The 27,389-nt window shown below is 35.1% G+C and overlaps 2 protein-coding genes across 4 annotated transcripts; one reads left to right on the top strand and one right to left on the bottom strand.

Moving 5' to 3' along the window:
* The first annotated feature begins 2,975 nt into the window (after positions 1-2,975).
* On the top strand, positions 2,976-16,854 carry LOC114288640 (cellulose synthase-like protein E1). Of its 2 annotated transcripts, XM_028232189.2 has the most exons (8): positions 2,976-3,699; positions 6,452-6,773; positions 12,560-12,700; positions 12,834-12,980; positions 13,805-14,017; positions 14,876-15,100; positions 15,207-15,554; positions 16,196-16,854. In XM_028232189.2, the coding sequence occupies exons 1-8, from the start codon at positions 3,422-3,424 to the stop codon at positions 16,745-16,747; spliced, it is 2,226 nt and encodes a 741-aa protein (XP_028087990.2). In that variant the 5' UTR covers positions 2,976-3,421; the 3' UTR covers positions 16,748-16,854. The 2 variants fall into 2 exon arrangements, with proteins under 2 accessions (XP_028087990.2, XP_028087991.2); XM_028232190.2 differs by lacking the exon at positions 13,805-14,017 and having other exon boundaries at positions 3,328-3,699.
* A 343-nt stretch (positions 16,855-17,197) lies between these two features.
* On the bottom strand, positions 17,198-26,280 carry LOC114288641 (acetyl-CoA acetyltransferase 2). Of its 2 annotated transcripts, XM_028232192.2 has the most exons (16): positions 25,781-26,280; positions 25,491-25,558; positions 24,476-24,574; positions 24,204-24,377; positions 22,796-22,901; positions 21,763-21,901; positions 21,445-21,522; positions 21,291-21,356; positions 20,617-20,702; positions 20,360-20,459; positions 19,065-19,175; positions 18,939-18,980; positions 18,674-18,760; positions 18,333-18,418; positions 17,437-17,514; positions 17,198-17,279 (listed from the first exon to the last, which is right to left on the bottom strand). In XM_028232192.2, the coding sequence occupies exons 2-15, from the start codon at positions 25,534-25,536 to the stop codon at positions 17,481-17,483; spliced, it is 1,254 nt and encodes a 417-aa protein (XP_028087993.1). In that variant the 5' UTR covers positions 25,537-25,558; positions 25,781-26,280; the 3' UTR covers positions 17,198-17,279; positions 17,437-17,480. The 2 variants fall into 2 exon arrangements, with proteins under 2 accessions (XP_028087993.1, XP_028087992.1); XM_028232191.2 differs by lacking the exon at positions 17,198-17,279 and having other exon boundaries at positions 17,296-17,514.
* Between the last annotated feature and the right edge of the window lie 1,109 nt (positions 26,281-27,389).

Genomic DNA, 27,389 nt, shown 5'->3' with positions numbered 1-27,389 from the left:
AACTCTATTTCCGCGGGAATCTGATATTTCTCGCGCATACCCTCCTACTCCTCTGCGGTAACGGTCGACTTATCTGGCTCAACCTGACTGATTGGCTTCGCAACCGCAATCAGTGTGGACAAACGAGGACGCCCCACCGGCTCCCCCTCGCTTCCTACTCGCCTCTCCGTCCTGTATTGCTCCGCCAGGTCCACCGCGTCATCGTCCCCCAACGCATCTCGTCTCACGGTGAGCGCATCCTCTCGAGCCAGTTCTCTTGTGTGTCTGCGAATGGCTTCAAACGCGGGCACAAGAAAGTTCATAAAATGTTGCAGAGGTGTCACTAGAAACAAAAGAGTTTATTTCTGGAACGTTTTGATTCTTCGCAAAAAGGTAGATAGAGCGGATAATACCAAAAGTCCAAGGCTTGCCTGTATTCCAAGGGTCACAATTAAATTTTGCCAGTTTGAAAATTTTCAAAAATCCGCCCAAACTGTCTTTTCAACACCCTATATTGACCTATCACTTCATTTCTTGCTCAACGCCTAACCTTCCCCACTACGAGATTCCGCCACGTGTACGACCACGATCCACTGCCCCCTTCCCCTACCCTATCTTTTCCACTTCAAATCACCACATGCCCCTGCCACTTCTCGAGCCCTGCACACCGCCACTTGTCCCTCTACTCGGTCACCCTTCGCAGTCGGCCCTCCTCATGGTTGGACCCCCACTCGGTCACCCTTCGCGGTCGCTCCTCCTTAGGGTCAGTCCCTTCGTTCGGCCACCCATCGTCGGTCGGTCTTCGGCCCCCGGCCTTTCACAACCATTGTCTTCTTCATTATTCCCTTCGTTGGACGAAAGTTGCACTTGGGAATGGCGGACTACTGACATAAGTAAGCCCATAAAGGTTATAGCCCATCACTTAGGGTCCAACACATAATTCAAATACTAAAGCCCAACATTGCTGAAACTCAACATGGCATTAAGAACCAATGACATCTAAACACGTGACAAGTGAAGGACAAGCCACATAAGCAGACAAAGATCTTGCAAAGTTATTGCACTGCGCATAAGCTATTAATGAAGTCCCTTACAACATTTATTGCGATAACCCCTCTCCGTCGAGACAGAACAGCCTCACCATGAACATGGCAAGCTAGAGCATAGACTTTCGACCAAGATGACAGGTCGGAAGAGATAACGAAATGATTACCAGAGGATATAAGCAGACGTCGAAGACAAGAAAAAGGTTAAGCTTTCTATCTCTACATTCTATCTCTCTCTCTTACTTGCTCGTCGGAAAGTTCGCTAGGGGACTCCCAGTTCCCCGTTGAACTCTTGTGCAGGTTCCACTGTGGGCTTGGTACCTCAGGCACCGGTTCGTGAAGCGTGGATCAGTCTGACCTGTTCCATTTGGAACACACTATATCATCAGAACCTATAGTCTTGGTTTATCCTATTACTGGATATTTCTTCTCCTATTGTCGTACCTCAATGTTCCTCATTTAATAATTTCTCAAAATAGATCTTCCATCTTTTCTTAATCTCTTCATCCCTCACCAATACCTTAGAATCCTCACTCTTGATACACTTAACTTGATTAAAATATCTTGTTTTCCTCTTCCGTATCTTAGCAAGTTTGTATACCTTTTTCTTTTTCTCCTTACTATCTAGTCTAGTGCATAGGTCATCATAAGCTTTCAATTTAGCCTCTCTTACTTTCTTGACCTCCTTATTAGTCAATCTATAGCTTTTAAGGTTTTCTTCAATTCTATCATTTTGCCACTTTTTAAAACACTCTTTTTTTACCTTAACTATCACTTGAACCTCTTCCCTCCACCACCAAGTTTTCCTAGAGTTGGGTCCCGTTCCTTTCGACTCTCCAAACACTTCCCTTGAGATTCTCCTCATACCATTGGCTATCGAGAAATTAACAAACTAACAATTACTACAAAAAATTAAAGTTTTAGAGACCAAAATTTAAGGATAAAATTATTTTTTAAGAACTAAATGTTCTTGTTATGAAAAGTGTCGTATTATATTTTTAGCAACAAAAATTGGACATTAGTGAGGAATTATTATCGTTTTGGGATCAAATTTTTTGTCTCAAAAAATAAATCATTTTAAGACCAAATTATTTTGTCCCTAAAAGTCTATTTGTTAGTAACATTTTCAAAACTGTAGCTAAAAATCTTATTTTTGACTTTTCGAGACGACTTTTTAATAACTATTCATGTGATGATAGAAATTAATTTCTAAATATCTTTTGTAATAAATATTTTACTTTTAGAAATCAAAATATTTAGGCCAAGTTTGGCATGTCTTGAAAAAGATAAAAAGTCACTATCTTATTTAAATTATATCATCTTATTTAAGTCACATCACCTCTCTTACACATCACTTCAAACCCAATCCAAACCCAACCCATATTTCATAAAAAGTCAAAAAATACACTTATTTACATAATCCCAAACAACCCCTTAATTTTTAAAATTTTTATTTATTGTGGTGAATATGAATCCAACGCAATCCATAAAACATGAACTTTCTCAAACCTTGTAGTGCTAGTCCATTAGCTTGCTTTTCACGACGCTATCCTAGTGGACAAACATTGATGTTCTTGTCTTCTTTAATCCTTCAAGTTTGAAATGTCTATAGTAATTTTAAGGCCACATATACCTGAATAAATAAATATTGATAAAAGTGTCAATTTCTCATATTAACATAATAGACAACTATTACTTTAATAATTTTGGTGATGTTAATACTATTAGACATATTATATCACATCAATACGGTCAAATTACGGAAATTTTTTTTTTTAAAGATTTTAAACATTTTTTTATATACAAATATTACGACAATTACTTCAAATTGAATAATCCTATTTAAGAAAATTTAACAATACATATTTGCTGCCGAACACCAGTAATCACTACAAGATACAAGAAAGACCACAAACAAAGACCCTATAATGAGGCCCTTGGTAAAGATTAGCTCATTGAACTCTCGGTTGAAAGAATACAAAAATATTCAAGAGTTAGTCCAATTGATTAAAATGTTCAAATCATTTTATACTAAAAAAAATTATATAAATATTTTATTTGTATATCATTACACTTTCAAAAATATTACTATCCATCTTTCTAATGTTAAATTTTGTATGAAAAAATTATAAAATTTTTTATTATTATTTATAGCAACAATGATTCATCCCATTAATTTGAGAACATTAATAGACCACAAATAAGGTGAAAATTAAAAAAAACACAAAAACAAAACATCTCATCATATAAGACACACACCACTTTAAAACTATTAATATTCTTCGTTTTAGGGGTCTCAGCCATTTCTCTTATTCTATATACACTCTTTCCCCACTGCAACCCCTAGAGCACACACTTCCACACATTCACACAGAGAGAGAGAGAGAGGCAGAGAGATGGGAAAGGAGAGTTATCTTCCACTTTTTGAAACAGAGGCAGCAAAGGGACGCATGGCTTACATGGTGTATGCTGTTTCAGTGATGATGGGAATATGTTTGATATGTGTCTACCGACTCATTCATTTCCCATCTCCATCACAAGGGAGACTCCAAAGATGGGCTTGGATGGGTTCATTCATGGCTGAGCTCTGGTTCACTCTCTACTGGCTCATCACTCAATCTGTTAGATTCAATCCCATCTACCGCTTCACCTTCAAACACCGCCTCTCTCAAAGGTTTCTCTATAGCTTTAAATAAGAGTATCAGAATACATATCGATATCAAATAATATCAACCAATATGAACCAATTTTTTTATTAAGTATGATAAAGGCAACTAGCATTTTGTTGAACCTCACTTTATCCTTCTTTACATACAAGTTTAGCAACAAAGTTAGGGTTCATTCGGCTAATCCTTTGTTTCACAAGCTTGGCCCGTTGTTTTTTGTTTTTTTTGGTGTGAACTGAAGTTAGACACAATTAGGAATGGCAACGAGGCGAGGCGGAGCCAGGGATCACACTCCCCGTTCTCAATTCCCGATGGTCGAATTTTCCTCGGCCTGGCCCCGATCCCCGACGGGAAATCTATCACCACCCCCACCCCGACCCCCACCCTCTAACGGGGATCAGGTTTCCCCGACCTCGAACATTTCCCGGCCAAAAAAAAAAAGAAAAAAAGATTCAAAAAATACAATAATTCATCATCAACAACAACAACATCATCATCATCATCAAGAACAACAAATGTGTAAATCAAATTAAATTGAAAACAGATCTGAAATTGTTTGGGGTCTGTATAATAATGAAAACAGATCTGAAATTTGTGTATAATGAGACAGATCTGAAACAGATCTGGAATTTGTTAAACAGATCTGAGACAGATCTGAAAAAAAAAAAAGATCTGATCGGTGAGGTGGTGCGAGCTGGACGGCGGTGATGGTGGATCTGAGAGAGAAAGAGAGAGAAGTCAGTGAGTAAGGTAGAGAGAGATGAGAGACGCGGTTGTAGAGAGAAATGAAAGTGAGACCTGGTTTGGTTTATATATATGTATATAAGGGTAAAATAGTAATTTAACATCGGGGATAAACCGGGTCGGGGAACGGAGACGGGGCCGGGCTAGGTACGGGGCTAGGACACTTATCCCCATCCCCGGCCCGAATCTGTTCAGGGATTGATTTTTAAATATCATCCCCGTCCCATCGGGGGTATTTTTCAGGAAAAACCCGCTCAATTTGGGGTCGAGGGGTCGGGTCTGCATTGGGCCGGTTTCAAATTGCCATCCCTAGACACAATTTTCTTTTTTCTTTGACTAGTTTCTTTCAAAATGTTCCGAGCCTATTTTTCATTTTATTCTTCCCTATTCTTTGGGAGTAGCTTTCCTTCAGTCTTATTGGATTGGAGGGTGCTGTTGGGCCTATAGAGGCCCATCACAGGTTTTGTTTCAATAATCCAAATCATTCAATGTGTAGAACTCGTCAATAATTATATGCCTTTAAAAAATCACGTTGATCAGATATTGGAAGTTATGTGATCAAATCATTTTATATAAAAAAAAATAGAATGTAAACAAATTAACGGTTGACAGAAAACTGATCCAATGAGATAGCTATCGATGTCCGATCAACGTGATTTTTACAGGTGTATAATACTCAAGGAGTTATACACATTAAATAATTCAAATTATCAAAATAAAACTCGTGATGTGTTTTCACGAGTCTAACAATACCTTCCAATCTAATCCAGGACCGGTGATAAGCTACTCCCTTATTATTTTTGGTGCTTCTTTTTCCTTATAGTACAACTCAGTCTCTTCCCTTTCCTTTTAGGCAGTACTATCCTTCCTTTCTATTCGAAATCAATTTAATATAACAATTGAATTAAATTAAGGATTTCGTAGCCCGTCCAAATCCAATACTTTCTTTAATGTCTCTCACACTATTTATTTTGCCATGCTTGGGACTCCATTTGGGAGATCCTCATGACCACAGTAGGTGGTCATTGGCCAATTTTTTTTTTTCTTTTTCTCTTCAATCATTAACCTTCACATGTGTATGGGAGAGTGAGGGTGGGAGATAATGATAGTCTGTATCATAGTTGTTTATTTTGTATGTCTTATAAAAAGGAGTATTGTATTGGTCAATACATATGGCAAACTTTTCTCTGTAATTGGCCTATATATAACCATGTCACTGTTATTTAACATTATGTTTCTCTAGCAAGTATATATATGAATATGAGATATGAATATGATACTATACGAATACGGTAATATAGTAAAATATGAAAAATATAATATGGATACGGTTAGGATATATTTGTACAAAATATATTTTTAAAAATTCTTAATAGTGAATTATACATAAACTAAAAAACGTTAAGAAACCACAATATAATTTTATAATATAAAATATTAACTTTTAAGAATTAGATGTTAATTTAAGCTAATACTTTATTTACTTTTTAAATTTTCAATTGATCTTGCAAATATTTCATTTCAATATAAAGTTTAATATGTTTATAATACAATAATACTTTTTTCCTTTGCCACGAGTAGAAAATGTTGTATTCAAGTTTATTTTCTTATTTATTTATTAATATTTCATTTCACTATTGTTATATTTTTTTATTAATCTTTACTTTCTATGTAGTTATACAGGATATGCATAAAACAATTAAGATATATCAATTTAACAAATCCTATCATTTAACTCACTATGTTCTTGTTATCGAATAAACTAAACAAAGAATTAGAAATATATTTTTATATTTATTTTCATAATTATATTATATTATAATACTATACGAGAAATGTTATAATTTTAAGTTCGCAAAACAACTAATACGTGATTTGGAATATGATACTTTAAAATTAAATATCCGATTTGTATCTATAAGTATCCAAAGAGTATCATATCCGATACAAATACATTATCCTATTTGAAGTATTCGTCCATAGATGTTTCTCATTGTGACTGTAAATTGCCAACAGATATGAAAAGGTTTTGCCCAAAGTAGACATATTTGTGTGCACGGCCGATCATACAGTGGAGCCACCATTAATGGTGATCAACACAGTGTTTTCGGTCATGGCATACGATTATCCACCGGAGAAGCTGAGTGTGTATCTTTCTGATGATGGAGGGTCAGAGTTGATGTTTTACGCACTCTTAGAGGCTTCTCGCTTCGCAAAGTACTGGCTGCCATTTTGCAAGAAATTCAAAATAGAACCACGGTCTCCGGCAGCTTATTTTGAAACAGTATGCAAAGCATTGGATGATCCTACCATGGCTGAAGAGTGGTCCTCCGTCAAGGTACATATAAAGCTTTGTGATCACTGTGATATACTTGGCATCTTTCACCGATTCTTGTAATTTTCATATACCGTGTTTTTTAATAATGTCAGTCATCACGAAAGAAATATCATAAAATGAAGAATTTTTATTTTTTGATTAGTGTATACTATTTTATTGTGTGTCTAATCTAAGGGTGAAGAATTTTCATAATATTTTTTTTATGATACTTAATATTAATCCATATTTTCTATCTTTTGACACAATAAAAATAAAAATTAATAGAAAATATTTCCCTAAAACAATGTATTTGGGTCAATTTTGAAAGTTGATTTTTCTTTTTTAAATTAAAATCTTATCGACCGGGCCACACTATTACCGCTTCCACCACTAACAATCACTAATCCATTAAGAAAAATGCTTGGGAGCACTAATTAGTGCTCCCACTAATTAGGTGGCAGTGGGTCCCGTCATTAATGATGTGATGTTTTGGTCTTGGAGTTGTGTTTTTTTTTTTTTTTTTTTACTTTTTAATGCATTAGTGCTATTAGTGGTGATATTTTTAGTGGGATGAATCATTGTTGATCCATTAATTTTAAGATGAAAACCAAATACGAAAAAACATCATTTTTTATGCAAATAACCATTCATATAATGTTATATATATATTGGGGAAAGAGGGGGTAAACAATCAATTTATTATCTATTATATTTTATTTTTAGATTTTTTGGTTAGAACCATATTGAAGTTATCTCACACTTTTTTTCATACTCAAATTATGGGAAATGTTTCGTAACTCGAAACATTTTGCCCCGAATGGTTCGAGGGAGAAGACGCAGAGAGAAGCAGAGGGAGAGGGAGAGAAAGACAGAAGCAGAGGGGAAGAGAGAGAGAGAGAAGACGATCGTCACCCTGGCCAGCCGCCGATCGTCGCCCCTCCCAGCCGCCGATCCGCCGATCGTCGTCCAGCCCAGCCCCGCCGCAGCTTCCAACAGCCATCGCCCCACCGCAGCCTCCTCCTCCCCCGAATATTATGCCCCCTCCAGTCCTCCTCCTCCTCCCTCCTTCCTCCTCTTTCTCCTTTCTTCATTCTTCTTCCTGGTCTTCGTTCTTCTTCTGAAAAAAAAAAAAAAAACGAGCCATTCGGGCTCCCCGTTTTCGAGCTACGTAGCACAATCGCTCAAATTATCTTCAATCGCGATTGGGAGCCCGAATCTGGGCTCCCCCGAATGCCCCGAATTCCATTTTTTTTTTTTTCAGCAGAAGAAGGAAGAAGGAAGAAGGAGGAGGAGGAGGAAGAAGGATGAGGAGGAGAGGACTGGAGGGGGCATACTCACAGGGGGAGGAGAGGTGGAGGCGGGGCCGGAGGCGGCGGTCGGAGACTGCGACGAGCTCGGCGGGGCTACGAGCTCGGAGGCGACGAGCTCGGAGACGGCGGTCGGAGGCTGTGACGAGCTCGGCTGGGCCAACGACCGACGACCTCTCTTCTCTCTCTCTCTCTTTCTCTCTTCTCTTTCTCTCCCTCTCCCTCTCTGGTTCACAGATTGAAAATGGAAAAAGAAGAAGAAAAAAATAAAATAAAATAAAATAATGCCCAAAACGACGTCGTTTTGGGCATTAGGGGGATTCGGGGCGCGAGAATTCGGGGAAAAAAACATTTCTCAATTATCTTTATGAAATGAATAAAATAGATCATCAGGAAGATGTCAATGATAAGCCTCACAAGCCAGATTAAACCATCGAATTCACTTTAATAAACTATTAAGGAGTTGATTTTTTTTTTTTTTTTTTTTTTTCATATATGATTGTTACAACTGTCAAGTCTACATACATTACATATATATGCATAGTCTTCTAGTTATTAAAAAAGGCATACAATGAGGCTGAAGATACAATCCAAAGATTCCAATCAATCCTATTCCATGGACAGTGGACACAAGGAAAAAACAATCTAGTCAACACAGTAATGAAAACAAACCATCGATCAGACCAAGAGAACAAAGACAATAAACTAGTCATAAATTACACAAGAAACTACAAGTTTCCTACTAATTTTCATCCGTAGAAAAACAACCTATCCTAAAATCTTGTTTGGAAATATGTTATTTTAGTAATTTTTTAACTTTTAACTAAAATATAAGATAAAAAAAAATTAGTATGTTTGGAATAATTTTATGATTTTTTACGAAAAGATGTAAAAAAAATATAAAGAAAATGAAATCTTTAACTTTTTAGTATAGGTTGTTAGCTTTTTAATTTTTTTGAAAATTTTTTAATTTTTTGACTAAAATTACCACTTGCCAAACAAAGACTAAGTAGTTGAAGGAAGTAGCTAACTCTTATATTTCTCCTTTAACTTTTTAATCATAGCTTACTCGCATAACTTGATTCTAATTTTGAGATGAATTGTAAATTTCTATGTTTATATATCAAACATTTCGATTTAGTTCTATGAATTTCCTTACACACTCATACTTAAAATCTAAAGATTCGATATATTGTTTTTGGCTAGCTCCTTAAAAAGAAGCAATTGGAAGAAAAAAACAAATTATTTGAAAAAGTATCTCATCCATCAAACTATGTTATGTGTAGTGTGGAACAGAAATGAAAACTCAATACGTTACATGTTCTGTATTACACTACAAAACATCTAATAAAATGTAAGCTCCTTTGTTCAAATAAATTATGTAACAATACATTTTCAAAGAGTATATGACTCACTTTTTACCATTTGTCATGTTAACACTTCATTTAATGGGAAATTTATTAGAAAATTCTATTCAAAGTGTTTATGTTTTAATTAGTCCATAAAATATTTTTGTAGTTTAATAAGTCTTATTATTTAGACATTTGATCTATCAAATCCTAATTTTTATATTTAAAATATTTTATAGATATTTCTACCCTTAAAAATATTATTTGAACGGTTAACAATTTGATAATATGAACATTCATATTTTACAATATGAATATTCACATTGACTTGTGAATGTTCACATTAACATGTTAATATTTATATTGATGAAGTGAACATTCATATCACAGAATATTCACACTGTGAATGTAAATATTATTAGGGATATTTTAGTAATTATATCACTCATAAGACTTATTAGAACATAAAAAAATAATATGAACTAAATAAAATATAAGTAGGTAAAAATAAATTTATCAAAAAATATATCCTCTATTTAGGCCAAGTTTGGGAAGACTAAATAAGTGCACTTTTTGACTTTTTTTGTATTATGTGTAAAAAAAGTAGAGAGGAGATGTTGATTGATGTGACCCAAAAAAAATAAAAAGATGAAATAAGTGCACTTTTATTGGTTAGCCAAACTTGGCTTTAATCATTATATTTTTGATCTTTTGAAACGAAAATGCATTATTATATTTCAAAATGTAGAGTATCATTTCTGGCAACCAGGCATCAGATCAGTGTCAATCTATCATATTCACTAGTATGCAATAGTCAATGAAATTGTGTCGGCTAGCTATGGGAAAAACACAAGAGCCACAACAGACAACTAGTAAAAAGACATATCAAATGGAGCCAACTGTTGTCTAATCCGAATATTAGTCAAAAAGACTTGGCTCCAAACAGACAATACACACCAGTCTACTTTTTCAATTGGCACAGAGAATCGTGTGGGAAATTTTATCAAAATTGTCCTATCTTGCTATCTTCTACTGACTAAAGCGAAACAGACAAAAAAACATTATGTAACCTGGGCCCTTTGGGCCCGCTTGTTTCAGTCCAACGACGATGGGAGTGTATTAGTAATGCCATGAGTTTTACAAAAATATGAATCAACAAAAAAAACAATAAAAAAAACAATGAATCAAAAAAATGAGTTTTACAAAAATTGTATTTAGTTAGAATAAAAGGCTTAGGACTAGTAGTCTTAACCATTCCATGCTGGAGGTGAGATTGTTATTTTAGTCAAATGGGATGAGAGAATTAAAGGAGAAAAAGACAATTTTACCCTTCATTTTATAAAGATAACAAATTTTATATAATCAGGACTTTTATGTAACTTCATATATTTAGTCTCGATTAACTAATATCACCACACTAATACACAAACAAATATAATTTTTATTAATTCGCTCACTAAAAGTCTCCACCCTAATAATTTCCTAATTAATCTCACCCAACTTAACTCTAAAAATAAACGGCCCTTTACTCCTGAAGTTTAACAACTTTTGTTCAAATTGATAGCCTCACCGCCCCTGTTTGGATTGAGTGATTTACTTTTTTAAAAAATGCTCACAAAGAAAACTCTCTTATGTTTTGATAATGTTCTGAGTCCCGGGTGGATGGGTCGGACCGGTCCAGGCTCTTCAGACTCCGGCTCAGGGTGATGACTCCGTCAGGTGACCTGCATGCAAGCCTAGAGGGGAATGGGGTAGTCCCCCAGTGAACCCTCCGGTGTGAGAATTAGTAGAGTAGAGTATGAGAAAAACTGTGTAGAGAGGGATTGAGAGAGAGAGATAGCTTAACCTTATTCTTGTCCTCCTATCCTTGCTTATATTCTTTAGTTATCATTTTTCCTGTCTCTTGTGACGTGCTTTCCTTCGCCGAAAGCCTGTGCCGTAGCTTACCTTATTCAGGGTGATGGAGGCTCTGTTCCGGCGGGGGGTGTTGTCGTAATAAATGCTGTGATGGGATGCATTAATGGTGATGTGTTGTGATAATAACTCTGCAGATCTTTGTCTGCTGATGTGGCCCGTGTCCCACCTGCCATGTGCCCAAATGCCATTGGCCCTTCATGTCTAGATGGCCTCCAGCTGTCCTGGGCTTTGCCAACCGGGTTATGCCATTGGTCCCAAGCGATGGGTTTGGGGTGGTTTACTGTGGGCCGTATGCCTTGTGGGCCTATCCATGTCATGTTTGATTTATAAATTAGGTAAGAAATGTAGTGAGAAATGGTAAAAGAGAAAATTCTTTTATAATATATGTTACTTTCTTTTTCACCAAAAAAGTGAGATTTGATGAGAAATCAAATTGATATTAGTAGTAAAATGAAAGAGAGCTCTCACTCACACCCCTATTTCACATGCTTTGTCTTCTTACTCATCTAACTATAATAATGATAAAAAAACAATTTTTTTTCTTTTCTTTTCTTTTCTCATCCAAATAAAAAATCACTACCATTTTTTTTTTTTTTTTCTCATTTCAAATATCAACCAAACTGTGAGGGAGTGACCCATATATATGGAAGAAATATGTGTGTAATGACCCATCTATACAGACCCAACCAATGCCCAACAGAAGAACATCCCTCTCAAACACACCTATTGACTAATAATAATAATAATAATAAGTCGAGGTCCCCAGAGTTTTGGATGTAAAACAAGATGTGTAGCAATCTCTTACTACTGACCACTTATACCACTGCATACACAAGGGATGGTAGTTAAGATTATTTCTTTTCTTGTTCAATTAATTAAGAAGGGCAGACACTTTGAAAAAGATATTTATCTTGTTGGATACCAATACGATGCAATATTCATTGATACTTTATAACACACGTCTAAATATGGCTTATTATTTTTAAATTTCTAAACTTTGATATCTTTTACTTGGAAACACATGTATATTGTTTAGACACATGGGAAAAAATATGTGTATATATATATATATATATATAAGTTTATACATATTCTCTTTTATTTCAGACTTTAAATATTAGTTTTGCATTACGTTTGTTATTGACTTTTAATTAAATATTTATATACATAATATATAATAATTAATTATCCGTATATGACATATAATAAATATTGTATTCTCTCATTTTGATAGAAATTATATGAAGACATGAAGAAGCGGATAGTTAGCACTACAAAGGTGGGGCAAATCCCAGAAGAAATAAGAAAAGAGCACAAAGGATTTCAAGAGTGGGATTTGGTTTCAAGCAAGCATGACCACCCCTCCATTATTCAAGTATTTATTTATTTATTTATTACCTATGAATGCTTTTGTTTATTGTGTATCATCACATAATCTACAATGGGAATATATATATATATATATATATATATTATAATTGTTAGTGATTAATTAATTAAACCTGTAGATACTAATTGATGGAAGGAGGGAGTGTAGTAGGGGTGTGGATATTGAAGAAGAAGAAGAAGCAGCAATGCCAACTCTGGTGTACTTGGCACGTGAGAAGAGACCCCAATATCACCACAACTTCAAAGCAGGAGCCCTCAATTCCCTTGTAAGCTACCTCTATATATATGTACATCTTACACATACATACATATATATAATTGTCTCGATTACAAGAAGTGTAAGCACACACTAGGCGTATATATAAAGTAATTAGACAAATCATGACCGTTATTAAGCTTGAAGTAATTAGATCTGAAAATGATATTTTGATAATTACATAAAGATAAATTTAAAAAGATAAAAGTTGTGACAAATTTCATGTTCTTAGTTGTGCACTTTATATAAGAGTATAGATTATTTGGGTTAATTACACTACTGATTTCTAATGTAAGCGATCTGTCCCCAATCTTTTATTTTTCGCTTTGATCCCAAAGTATTAGATCTGTTATACTTTAATCCCTTGGCGTCACTACCGTTCAAAAATTAATAATGAGGGGGGGGGGGGATTTTGAGACTTTACCTTAAAAAAAAAAAAAAACATATATATATATATTCAATAAAATTAAAGATTTGAGGAACAAAATGTAACAAAGCACATATTTTGTGAACAAACATTTTGATAGCCAAAATACAACAAAATTCTTACTTTAGAAACCATGCTCGTGTATATAGTGTTTTTGATATTATTAAGGCTCGTCTAAAATTTAAAAAATACTGCCTCTCCCAATATTGATTTTGAATGGCACAAAAGTCAAGAACTAAAATGTAATAGAAGGTGTACATTAGAGATCAAACCTCAAACATAGACATTATGATAAAATAATTATTTTATTCCAGTGAACTAAACAGATTGTTAATGTAATGTATACCGCATACAATTCTCAAAATTGTGGTTTGTTATATCATGATCTAATAATGATATTTGAGTAGATAAGAGTGTCATCGAGGATAAGCAACGGACCGGTAATTCTGAACGTGGATTGTGACATGTATTCGAACAATTCGGAGTCAGTGCGAGATGCACTGTGCTTTCTAATGGATGAAGAGCAGGGTCACCAGATCGCATTTGTACAGTTTCCACAGACCTTCGACAACCTCACCAAGAATGATGTTTATAGCAGTTCCTTGAGAGTTATTAGTGCGGTGAGTAAGCATTTACAAAACCCTCTACACATAGAGAAAATGTAGCATTCATACGTTTGATTAGGCCGAAAATTGGATTTTTCTTACGGAAAATATATATATATATTTTATATTTTCAATTGTAATCTTAAAATTAATGTGCCAGTGGTCGTTATAGTAGCAGTGGTGGGGCACATGGTGAGGGTGGTGGTGGTGGCGGCACCGACAATAGTATTAGTAGGATGGTGGTGGTGGTGGTGGTGGTGATGGTAGGATAGTGGCATTGATAAAATTTTAATTTGAAAATATTTTTCACCTTTCCACTCGTCACATGCTTCTCTTCAACCTAATTATATTTCATTTAAATTGTCACTTCATTGCCTTGAAAGAAAGCCGATCGGAGCATGCAGTGGGGTGGTTGTGATGATGAAGGTCACGGCAACATTAGTAAAATTTTAATTATGTTTTTTCCACCTTTCTTTTCATCACATACTTTCCTTCAAACTACCTATATTTCATTCAAATTGGTACTTCCTAGCTTTAAAAGAAAGTCGATTGGGGCCTATAATGGGGTGGTGGTGGTACAAGAGGTGGTGATGGTAGTGATAGTGGTAGTGAGTTGATTGGGGCACGCAATGAGGTGGTGGTGGTGGTGATGGCGGTGGCAACGGTGGTAGGGCGGTGGTGGTGGTGAAACTTTAGTGTGAAAAATGTTTTTCACCTTTACACTCAAATAAGCTTGTTTTCCTTTGACCACCAAAATATTTTTATTGATTTTCATTTTCCCGCTAGAAAATGCAAAAAATGTTATACACAAACAAATGGAGTGGTAGTACTCCGTCTAATGCTAACATTGAGGAACTTGGGGGGTGATGGAAGGTGGAGCTTGCAGGTTTCGATGCTAATGGAGGGCCACTTTATATCGGTACTGGGTGCTTTCACAGGAGAGAAGCTCTCTCTGGGATGAAGTACAAAAAAGATTACAAAACTGACTGGATGGTGAAGAACGACAGAAAGGTAGAAGAAAGCACACATGTGCTTGAAGAAACATGCAAAGTTCTTGCAAGTTGCAGCTATGAAGAGAACACTCAATGGGGAAAGGAGGTCTCTCTCTCTCTCTCTCTCCCCCCCCCCCCCCCCTACATACACACAAAGACAGACATTTATAATTATGAACATCATACAAGCTCATAGATATGTTGATCTGCAGATGGGGCTTAAGTATGGGTGTCCAGTAGAAGATGTGATTACAGGACTAGCGATACAATGCAGAGGTTGGAGATCAGTGTATTTCAACCCAGAAAGGAAAGGGTTTTTAGGAGTAGGTCCCACAACCCTGTTGCAGGCACTAGTCCAAAACAAGAGATGGTCAGAAGGTGATTTTCAGATTTTCCTCTCCAAATACTGCCCTTTTGTTTATGGGCATGGAAAGATCCCCCTACAACTTCAAATTTCATACTGTTGCTACCTTCTATGGGCTCCTTGCAGCTTGGCTACTCTATACTATGTCACTGTCACATCTCTTTGTATCAACAGAGGCATCTCCTTGTTCCCAAAGGTATGGACCGAGATCAAATTTCCAAAACTTGTTCCCATGGATCTCAAATTATCAAAATGTTGTTAAATGCCGTTTGGTAATGTTTATAATTTACTATTTTTTGTGTACAGTAAACATTAAACATGTTTATATTTATTTTTTGGTAAGAACAGAAGTCTGGTACATGTTTAATAACTAGTTTTTAAAACAAGTTAGACAAGGGTGGCCGGAGGTGGTAACTGACTGCCAAAGGAAATGGCCAACTACGAAAGATGGCGATTGTTAGTGGCAGGAGGAGGTGATCAGAGATGGATTCTGGAGGAGTTTAGCAGTAACAATGGCCAGAGGAGAACGGCGGCAACGATGGCCAGAAGTGGCCAAAGGAGGTCGCCAACAACAGTGGCCAGACACGGGGGTGGTAGCCAAAGAAGTGGGAGAGGAAAGAATGAATAAAAATTTATTTTATAAACAAGTGATACCAACTTTTTGTTTGGGTTACATAAATTTTGTAAACGGTGCAGTATTTTGAAATTGAATATAAATGCGAAACGAATTTTTATTTACAAGTTTCAAAATTCTTGTAAACATAAACATAAATTGTAAGCATAAACATTATCAAACGGGCCCTAACTAATAAGAAACTAATCATCTTCTGTCTGCAGTTATCAAGTCCCTGGGTCCTGCCTTTTGCATATGTCATCCTTGCGAAATACGGATACAGCTTAGGCGAGTTTCTATGGTGTGGGGGCACATTTCAAGCATGGTGGAATGACCAGAGGATGTGGCTATTCAAAAGAACAACTTCCTACTTCTTTGGATTTACCGATAACATCTTCGAGGTATTTGGGTTTTCAAAGTCGGGTTTTGTAGTCACAGCAAAGGTGGCCGAGGAGGACATATCCCTGAGATATGAAAAGGAAGTCATGGAGTTTGGTGCCCCATCACCAATGTTCAATATTTTGGCAACACTCTCACTGGCCAACCTATTCAGCTTTGTTGGTGCCCTAAAGATGGTTATCATGGATTCAAAAACTAGGGTTTTGGATCTATTGGCACTACAAACAATGCTATGTGGGTTGGTGGTTCTCGTCAACCTGCCGGTATATGAAGGCCTCTTCTTCCGAAAGGACAAGGGTCGTATGCCCACCTCCATCGTGTACCAATCGGTTGTTATAGCTATCCTTGCTCATATAGCAGCCTTACTACCTCCATGAAGCAAAGGTTTCACTAAAACTATACTTGTTATGTAACATTTTGAACAAAGAAACTATCTTATTTCTAATTAATGCGAATATATTGCCTCTATAAAATTGTGGATTTAGTGCAATCCTAATACAAATATAATTTTTAGATGAGCAAACTTTAGAAATCAAGTCTTAACGTATCATACACTATATATTTAATTATTCTGCCCTCAAGCATACTATTAGCAATACAATTTTATGCCGGAATAACACCTTGGAATAGGGAAATATCAGGTGCAAGAAATTTATATGTACCTGAGAGACCATGGAATAGAATGGGCAGAAAAAACTGATTGAATAAGTTACGTTCTTCCAAGTCATTTATGGCAACTGCAATCTAGGTCGTGCAAATCATATGTTTAGATTATATTCTCTCTTTCTATAATGAACTTGCAGTCCCTGTAAATCATTCTAGAGATGTGCATCAAGGAGAAATCTCATCTACTTGGACATATGGAAATTAGATACTGCTGTGAAAATAGTACTTCACAGAATACAGAGGCTGAAACAAGAAGATGTAGAAAGAAAAAGACAACAAATTAGGTAGATGAATATGTGAACAGAGACCAGCATATATATATTTATTAATAACATTTGAGACATTACTTTTATTGAAGAAAAATAATAATAATTAAGTTGTACAACAGGGAGAAGGTTACACGACAGCTAGCAGGTAAGCCAACATAACAGAAGAGTGTCACTTTCATAACATGGAACGGGGCACCTTCACATTTGACCTGCAACATGCAAAGTTCTTTCAAAATGATGGAAATTTAAACTAATCCATAGTAGTCACCAGACAAATCAATTGTGATTTACACTAAATAAGTGTTTCTAATATCTCAAAGCTCTCTCAGCTGTTGGAAATCTCAATTGGATTCAATAGTTAATCCATGATGATCCCATCTTTAGGCCATTCAATTGATACTGTGGCACGAGCCTTGTTTAGTACTAAGACCAAGAAATGGAGAATTTGACCCTCTGCAAGATCACATTTTTTAGCTAAGGGCCAATGACAGGAAAGCTATTTAAGGTATTCCCACCAATTAAAGTAAAAGAGGTCCAACGTCTCTCCAATTGGGAGAAAAGACAGAGTTTAGTTTGGGTCCTATGGGCAAGGACAAACTTTAATGATCTGGTTAGTTCATTTTTTTTAGACTCATGTATGTAGATCATTAATGAAAAAGAAAAAGAAAAAAGAAAAAAGAAAAAAAAGACTGATCCGATAATCATAGTTCGTCACATTTGTTTGCAAATAAATAGATGACATGTATGATTTTAAAAATAAATTATTGATTTTTTTTAGATGAATTTTATAAATCAATGGACCCACAGTCTGACCGGCTCATATTGTTTATACTTTTCGAGAGCGCAACTTAGGAATTTCATTTGCTAGTATGGAACTGGTTTCAAATTAGCTAGCAATCGCTTCGACTAAGTTTGTGTGCCATTAAGATCAGGAACTCATTAGCAACACCAAAAGAGAAGTTCCACAAAACCCTGAATTTTTTTTTTTAGTGAGCTACTCAACCTTAGTAAGTTTGAAAAGACTTACGTGAGCTCTAGAACAAGAGCAGAAGCTCCTCCTCCCCCATTGCAGATTCCAGCAACCCCAAACTTCCCATTCTTATGTCTCAGGACCTGTAGCAGCGTTACAGCTCAACTAAGCCTCAGCAAAACAAACAACCAGCAGGGTGCCATTATAATTGCATGTGTCCTTACAGTAACATATATATATATATATAGAGAGAGAGAGAGAGAGAGAGAGAAAGAGAGCTAAACAGAATTGGGTGAGACAATGGGGTCGATAGAAAATAAAAAGATGAAAGAAAAAATAGATATGGCATGGGAAAAAATCAGGTAAGAAAACACAAATTAGAAGCCCATTTAAGTTACCCCTAACAATGTGACCAAGATACGAGCACCACTGCAACCAAGTGGATGTCCCAAAGATACAGCTCCACCATGCACATTCAACTTTTGCTGTACCCATAAGAACAGAACATAAAATGAAGCAAAGCAGAATCGCACAACTTAGTGAAACTAATTTCTTTTTTTAAAAAAATAAATAAAAACTAGAAACCACTGATTCCATGAATCATTCCAAAAAAAGGTCATATTGAGTAATAAAAAAGTGGCAGAAAGGCTGTAGAAGACTTACAGGACTAAGACCAAGTAACCTTTGATTGGCAAGAGCCACAACCTGCAGAGAGAAGGTGTGAAAAGACTAATCCCGCTTATTAAACAAGCTATTGTCAGTAGCAAAATGTAAATAACAAATTCTTACAGAAAATGCTTCATTTATTTCATAGTAGTCGATTTGGGATGCCTTCAAACCAGCATTTGAAATAGCTTTTGGTATTGCAAGTGCTGGAGCAGTTGTAAACCATTCAGGTGCCTGCCCAGCCAATCATGTCACAACACAAAAGTAATATGAAGCGATATATCTTTTGAGGAGAGTAATAGAAAAGTACAGAGAAAAGAAAAGAGACATTCATATGGTGTTTATCGACCTTGAGAAAGCATATGATAGAGTGCCTCGGAATACAATATGGTGGGTGTTAGAGAAGAAAGGGGTGACAAAAGGTTACATTGATGTAATTAGGGACATGTATGAAGAGTGGTGGTGACCACTATTAGATCGCCTGCTGGAGAGAAATGAATTTCCTATCACTGTAGGGTTACACCAAGGATCTACCTTAAGTGCTTATCTTTTTGCTTTTGTTATGGATGAGTTGACGAGAAATATTCAAGATGACGTGCCATGGTGTATACTTTTTGCAGACGATATTTTACTAGTGGATGAGACTAGAGGAGTTAACACAAAGTTAGAGATTTGGAGAAAAGCTCTTAAATCTAAAGGATTCCGGATAAGTAGAACTCAGACAGAGTACATGGAGTATAAATTTAGTAACAATAACAATGAAAGCAGCGGAGAAGTGAAGATTGAGAACCAAGAATTGTCTAAGAGTGAACATTTTTGTTATTTAGGGTCGACTATCACAACAGCGGGAAGATTGATGCGAATGTGGCCCATAAGATTAAGGCGAGATGGTGTACGTGAAGAAGTGCGTATGGGATACTGTGCGATAAACAAATGTCCACTAGACTAAAAGGTAAGTTCTATAGAACGGCTATTAAACCAGCGATATTGTATGGGACAAAGTGTTAGTCAACCAAGAAACAACGTGTAGATAAGATGAGTGTGGCTGAGATAAGGCTGCTAAGGTGGATGTGTGGCAAAACTAGACAAAACAGAATTAGGAATGAGTGTATTCAGGAATGGGTAGGAGTAGCACCGATAGAAGATAAGTTGAGAGAGAATCAATTAAGATGGTTTGGTCATATTCAACGGAGACCAATAGAAGCAGTAGTAAAGAGATGTGATGTTGTAACAGTAGATAGAAGAATTAGGGGACGGGATAAGCCTAGATTAATATTGACTAGCGTTATAAATTGAGATATGGATCTACTTAATTTGACTAACGAAATGACCTTTGATAGGACCACGTGAAAAAGAAGGATTCATGTAACCGACCTCATTTGATGGGACTTAAGGCTTGGTTTGGTTTGGTACATTACCTGAGCAGCATCAGCAAACCCTCTGATCTTCGCAATCACTTGTAATCCATGTTCAAGTGCTTTTTTACCACTCACTAACACAAATGCAGCTGCCCCATCACTGTCCATGAAAACAGCAACATCACTAGCGAAGTGAAAATCAAGAAAATGAAGAAGATGAAGTGTCCATTTTCACGGATGATAACATAACTATGTATTGTATTCATTTTCTCTGTTTGGTTGAGTTTTTAGAACACCCACACACCCACACACAGAACCTTATGATAGAAGCATTGCCAGCTGTAACAGAACCTCCTTTCTCCTTGAAACTTGGTCGAAGCTTCCTTAGTTTCTCAGCATCAAACTAACAAGATACAAATGCAAAAGAAAAATAGTAATACAACAGTAATGCAGGCATAGAAACCACTGTAAAGCAAGGAGATGACATTTAACAATCCAAACTCATGCCTTTGTTTGGCTGTACTGAAATTAGATTCATTCCCTCTATTTTGCGCATTCAGAATACCAGACCACTTAAACAAATAGCCAGAGCCATTTCAGCTTATGTGCAAACAATTAGATTCACCCGATAATTGAATTAGAGGAACAAAGTTAAAATACCCATTCTTGCGAAGGGGTGGCTTCCCCTGATCTCAAATTAGATGCACAATTTCAATGGCACAAAAAATGCATGCAGCTTAATTTGTAAAATGATTGTAAAAAGAAAAGAACAAAAAAAGAAAAGTGGTAGGGGGAAGTAAAACAGTCAGGGTGAACAGAAAAAAGAAATTAACTTTATTATGTTTCCATTGTCAGCAGGTATGGGGTTTTTTAGAACTTTTTGATCCAGTATTAGACACCAAATAGAGCAGAAGAAATTGAATCTTCATAAAATCATCATTGAAGACATAACTTATACAAATCAATCCCCATGCCCAATTATGCTATTTACCTTTCCTAAACTTTCATCTCTATCAACAATTGTAGCTGCTTTCCCCCTTCCCCCAGATAAAGTAACCTGCATGTATAAAGGCATTTTTTGAACAAAGATAATGACATTACAAACAGCAATTTTTTGCAAATTGAGTATAAACTAGGAGTCTCACTGGAACTATTTCCCATGCAAAGGCACCACTTCTTTGTGCAGCAATTCCACGATGAAAGCTTTGAATAGCATAAGCATCCTAGAAAAGAAAACCAGATATAGCAAAGAAGAAACATCCAAGTGGAATGAATATGAGTGATAGCAATAGCTTGATCAATGCAACCAATTTGTCCTTTTTTTCTGGATGATTTCTTGTTTTTCAAATGTTTCCATTTGCACAATGGATTTGAAGACTGCTAAACATAGCAACTCATGAATTGAGATGAACAAAATCATTCAAGGGAAACTTTAAACCAGAAAGATGGGCGAAGAATACTACCTGCTCTTCTCTTGTAATGGTATATTTATCAGCGCATAACTCTGCACATACTCCCATTCCAAAATCATTGTAAACATCCCATAGCCCATCTTTCAGCATGCCATCAATGATAGTATCATGTCCAAGCCGAGATCCCTTTCTGTTAATGTGGACGGAATCAGCACAGCTTTAATGGTTACTTCTCATCAAAACATAAAAGAGGAACCATTGGTATCATGGTTTGACAGCATCATATATTTCAGTCACATTAGGATGTTTCACAATCTTTGAACAGTTCAGCTGTCTTCGTAGGAACAGCTCATTGTAAAGAATAGAAAATCATTCTACAATTTCATGGAATAAAGCTCTCATGAACCATCACTTCATTGTAGTCAGTGTCAACATTGTAGTTGATCTATTAGGAGAATGGAATTGAACTCCCCATTTAAACAAATAGGCTAGAGAAAGCTAAAAGAAGAAATCAACCATCTGAACCAGCACTACATTTTTTGTTACAATGGACAACAAACACACACACACCAACATACATCTATTCCGTTATACAAAGCCAACAAATGACTTTGTTTGACAATCAGTTTTGTGTCGGAGCAGTTACCGTCTCTAAAAGCAAGAAAAACACAATGCCAATTAGAACAATCCTAACCAAATTGAATAACTACTGTCACTTTACGTAGTTTGGAACATTAAACAAACTTGCAAGCAGAATGGACAAAGTTCCATTAAGTAAGACCCACATGCACAGCCTGCAGTACCCCCATAGTAATATACCAAGTGACTTTCCTGACCAATAGAACGTTTTTAAGACTACCATGTTCTTGACAATGTTTACATTGGGGCTCACTATCTATTAACAACGCAACCGAAAAGATTCTCCAAAATAATGAATTGATTGACATGTCCATTGAAGGGCCAAGATGTGCATAACCACTTCAATTTTGACTCAACTTAGATCTCCAGCTTGAATACTACTTCAGCAGTCTTGACAAAAAAATAAAAAATAAAAAAGTAACAAAGAAAAAATCAGATGCCAAACCTTGCTTCAGCTAGATATTTAGGAGCATTAGACATGCTTTCCATGCCACCAGCCACAACAATATCATTGACTCCCAATTCAATAGTCTGTGCTGCAAGCATTGTTGCTGGGATGAAAAAGAGAAAATATATCACTACGTTTTTTCATGTTGTATTGATCAGAAATGAAACCCTTCATGTGGCCTCCAGAAAACTCAATACTTTAGCAAGCTCAAGTAGGTTGGCATTCCACCTCCTTACATGGATAGAGGAGATAGAGTTAATTGGATTTCTACTCCTGATAACATATACAATAGGCATTACTTATCAGTGGGCATGGGTAACTACTTTAGAGATGTTGCCCACTGTCATTTCATCCCATTTGTTGTGGTCACCCAAATCAATTCTTCAACTTTAACATCTACTTTGGTTAGCAAATAAACATTTTGTATCTATTCAATATCGAAAAGTTGCCAAACAAATGATTCATAGAGTGCCGTGTGTTTTTCATCGAACACAATTAATGTTTCATGATCATTTACTATTTGGGAGTAGATTTACCAGACATATTTGATTTCAAGCTATGAGAAACTGAGAATCACTAAATCCTATGTCCTTGGATCAAACTACTATGTGAGAAGTAATCGAGACAAGTTTCACTGTACGAGATATTGGTATGGACATTTGATTTGGGGGCTTCAAGGGAATCAAAGATACTTGGGAAATGTTACAATGTGCCCCAACCCCCCCCCCCCCCCTAAAAACATGCACATCATAAGAAAAGGTATGATTTTTGTTGTGAAAGTTACTAATTTTTGTGGTGTAAGTTACGATTTTTGTGATGAAAGTTATGAATGACGAACTTACAGTATACACCTCCTAAAATTATGAATGGCAAACTTTGTGGTTTTTGTGTTGAGAGTTAATACTTTTTGTGATGAGCAAAAAGTTAGTTATACTTTTTGTAGTAAAGGTTATATTTTTATTAATTTTTGTATAAGGTTCAGATCATATGCACCTCAAAAAGGGTGCACATGGTAGCCTTTTCCAAGATACACAGAATAGACAAGCAGAATTGTGAGAACTAGGGAACTCAATACAATGGGCCGGCAAATGTCATGCTTGACCTGTTATTGAGATGGATAAGAGTGAGGCACGAGATGGATAGTGTTTTCATTAAGGAATGTTTGGAGTTTCAGCTAGTGTTTAGCAGGAGGCAGCAAATAGAGTTGCTTCATTGTTCCATATATTGGTTGAGGGGTTTCTCATTTGGTTGAACCCTCCTGCAACATACCAAGGTAAATTGTCTCATATTTTGAATTGTGCATTGTGCATTGTGCATTGTTCGTTCTAGTAAAATTTATACCTACCTAGCAATAACATAAAATGAAATGAAAATTAACACAAATTGCTATGGATAGAAAACCCACCTTTCATTCCCGATGAACAGACTTTGTTGATGGTAGTACAAATCACTGTATTAGGTAGACCTGCCCCTAAGGCAGCCTGTCTAGCAGGAGCTTGACCTAAATTTGCACTGAGCACATTTCCGAAGAAAACCTCTTCCACCATAGATGGATCAACATTTGCCCTTTTAAGAGCACCTACAATATTACTAGGGGGATTAAAATTCAAGCAACATAATCAAGAGCTGGTCCTCAAAAAGGAGACAAGGTAGAGAGTCCCAATTGGACAATCTTACTTGCAATAGCTATAGAACCAAGCTGGGTAGCCGATAAAGATGAAAGGGAACCAAGGAAGCCAGCCATTGGCGTCCGTGCAACTCCAACAATGCAAACATCTGGAAGAAATTTAGCATGATAACTGAGAAAAGAGATAATAAACTGAAAGGCCACAAATGTAAGACCACCCATGCTCAAATCTTGACTCAAACTTAATTTGAGTAAAAAGCTATTAAAACTGCCTCCACTCCATTATTACTCGAACTTTATACCAAATTAAGTTTTATGGGAGGGTGTGCACCATATGCACCTTATAACTAAAGAATAAAATGGCATAACTTCATATTTTCTGAGTCATAACTAAAAAAGAAAAAAAAATGTCATGACCGAACACAATATGAGGCATAACTGAAGATCTCAGGAGTCATAACTAAAATAATGTCATAACTAAAGAAGAAAATTGGTCATAACTACAGAAAAAAAATGGGGTGCATATGGTACACCCCTTTGAAGGGTGTGTATATTAGAATTTCCCTAAGTTTTACTCAAATTTTTAATCAAATAGAGAGAGATCCATTTTCTTACTCACGTTTTTATCCAATCCAAATCTGACCCTTGGGCACTTTTACTCAAACTTTCAACTAATCTCCTTTCCACTTCTTTATTCAAACTTATACCAAATTAATTTTTACTCAAATCAAGAGAGATCCACTTCCTTTACTTGAATTTTTATCCAATCCAAACTTCACATTTGGGCACTTTTACCCAAACTTTTCACTAATCTCCTTTACTCCAACTCGAACTTGACACTGAACAATTTTACTCAAATTTGAGTTTATCCATCGGAGTGATTCATATCAAATGAAGCTTTTTACTGAATTTAAGTAAAAGTATAACTAAGAATTGGAGATGGTATCTCAAGAAAGCTGATCAATGAGAAGAAAAGTGTGGCTATCGTGTATGGACTTAAATAATCAAACATCATTGGTCATTACAAGAAAGATAAAGATTTGAAAAAAAAAACCCAAATAGAACCTCGAGGGTTTATCGAATCTGAATATCTCTCTGTTGATGAACTCATGGTAATCTTCTTTCAGACAAATCTGCAAACACATAGAAAGGTGAAACCTGATTATTGATTGAGCAAAGCAAACAAGGGACCAAGATTTTTAGCTCATGCCAATGGGTTAAACAACAACGACAATAACAACATAGGATCAAACAGACCCAAAAAAAAAAAAAAAAAAAGCGAAGTAAATTGAGCTAGACGGAAAATGAAAGGCGTTTGAATCAAATTAAAGCAATCAAATTGGGGAGGTTCTTACTTGGCAAAGCTCTAACCGGTAACAACTCTGTTTCACTCTGATTCAGAGTGAAGAAGAGAAAGCACAAAGACGCAGAGAGAGAGAGACAGAGAGAGAGAGAGAGAGACAGAGAGAGCAGAGTTTTTTTTTTTTTTTTTTTTGTAAATTTACAGACGATTTGGTAGAATTTATAATTGTTATGTTAGGCACTTTAAAAAATCTATTAAATTTTTTACTAAATCTGCTATATATAGATGTGGGATTTATTGAGTTCACACAGAAATTTGATAAAAAAAATTTAATAAATTATTTAAAATCATAATATATTTAATAAATTATTTAAAGTCATAATATATTTTTCAATTTATAATGCTATTTTTGAAAAGAGGTATTTTTAATTTTTAGTTTCAATTTATAATGCTACCAAATAAATTATAAATAGGGGTTGTATCTTATACAAATTTTTAAAATATAAAAAAAATAAAATTATAAACAATTGTATAACTTGCATCAACAACTCCAAAGTAGCGTGTGCAGTTGAAGCTAATACTTGGTAGTTGTAAAAAAATGTATTTTTTTAACATATAAAAAATTAATTGAGTCATATCAATTAATATTTATTAATATTTTTTTTATTTTTTTATAAAAAGTCAAAAAATATATATATTTAGAATATCTCAAACCACTCCTTAATATTTTGATACAGGGTATTTTAAGTTAAAAATTGATAATTAAAAAACAAAAATTAAAAATTTCACTTTTCTAATTTGAGTTTGTAGTTAAAAAATTAAAAAATTACTATAAATTATTATATCACCTCTTTTATTTTTATATCTTTCTATAAATTAAAATTAATTAAAATAATTAATTCTTAAGCATTATAATACCAAACAATATCATATCAAAGTCATAATATTATTTTCTTGTAGGGTAAAAGAATGAGCCCTTATAACACCAAACAATATCATGTTATGGAAAGTCATAATATTATCTCCTTATAGGGTAAAAGAATGAGCCCTTATAACACCAAACAATATCATATCATAAAAAGTCATAATATTATTTTCTTGTAGGGTAAAAGATTGAGCCCTTATAACACCGGACAATATGGTAATGAAACATAATTATTTCCTTTATAGGGTAAAGGAATGGGCTCTTATCTTTGGTTTTTGGAATTTTGGACTCGCTAAACAATAGGATACGAATGGGTCCTCCTTCGTAGGGTTTCAAATATTTTTCAGTGTATTTTATTTTAATTTTTTAAAAATTAAGTTTTTTATTTTTTATATTTTTTTATATTTTTAGTGAATATTTTTAAAATTTTAAGTAATTTTTTACTTTTTTAAATGTACCTTACTTAGATGTATTTAAATAGTAAAATATTTGTGAAAAAATATTTTAAAAAATTAATAAATACGCATAAATATAAAAAATATACTGAATTTTTATTTTTTTATTTTTTGTATTTTTGATATTTAGTGAATTTCTTGAAGATTTTTTTTATAAATATTATACTTTTTAAATATATTTAGGAAAAATTAGTCTAAGGTCCCTCTCCCACTTTTAGTAATAGAAGAGATCCACAATATTATTTTTTGATGTCTAAGGTCTCTAAACATATGTGAGAGAA

The sequence above is a fragment of the Camellia sinensis genome, chromosome 9 (assembly GCF_055761805.1).
Source record: "Camellia sinensis isolate YWXY chromosome 9, ASM5576180v1, whole genome shotgun sequence".
NCBI lineage: Eukaryota > Viridiplantae > Streptophyta > Magnoliopsida > Ericales > Theaceae > Camellia > Camellia sinensis.
Note: the sequence above shows the minus strand (reverse complement) of the source record. Positions and strands in the feature narration are given on the sequence as shown.

Excerpts from the sequence above, each read along its gene's own strand:
- LOC114288641 (XM_028232192.2), bottom strand. The coding sequence starts at position 25,536 with ATGAGTTCATCAACAGAGAGATATTCAGATTCGATAAACCCTCGAG. Across the intron at positions 21,523-21,762 it reads CCATTACAAGAGAAGAGCAG|GATGCTTATGCTATTCAAAG; the intron begins GTAGTATTCTTC and ends TTTCTTTTCTAG. Across the intron at positions 19,176-20,359 it reads GGTTTGCTGATGCTGCTCAG|GCACCTGAATGGTTTACAAC; the intron begins GTAATGTACCAA and ends TTGGCTGGGCAG.
- LOC114288640 (XM_028232189.2), top strand. The coding sequence starts at position 3,422 with ATGGGAAAGGAGAGTTATCTTCCACTTTTTGAAACAGAGGCAGCAAAG. Across the intron at positions 6,774-12,559 it reads AAGAGTGGTCCTCCGTCAAG|AAATTATATGAAGACATGAA; the intron begins GTACATATAAAG and ends TCATTTTGATAG. Across the intron at positions 15,555-16,195 it reads GCATCTCCTTGTTCCCAAAG|TTATCAAGTCCCTGGGTCCT; the intron begins GTATGGACCGAG and ends TTCTGTCTGCAG.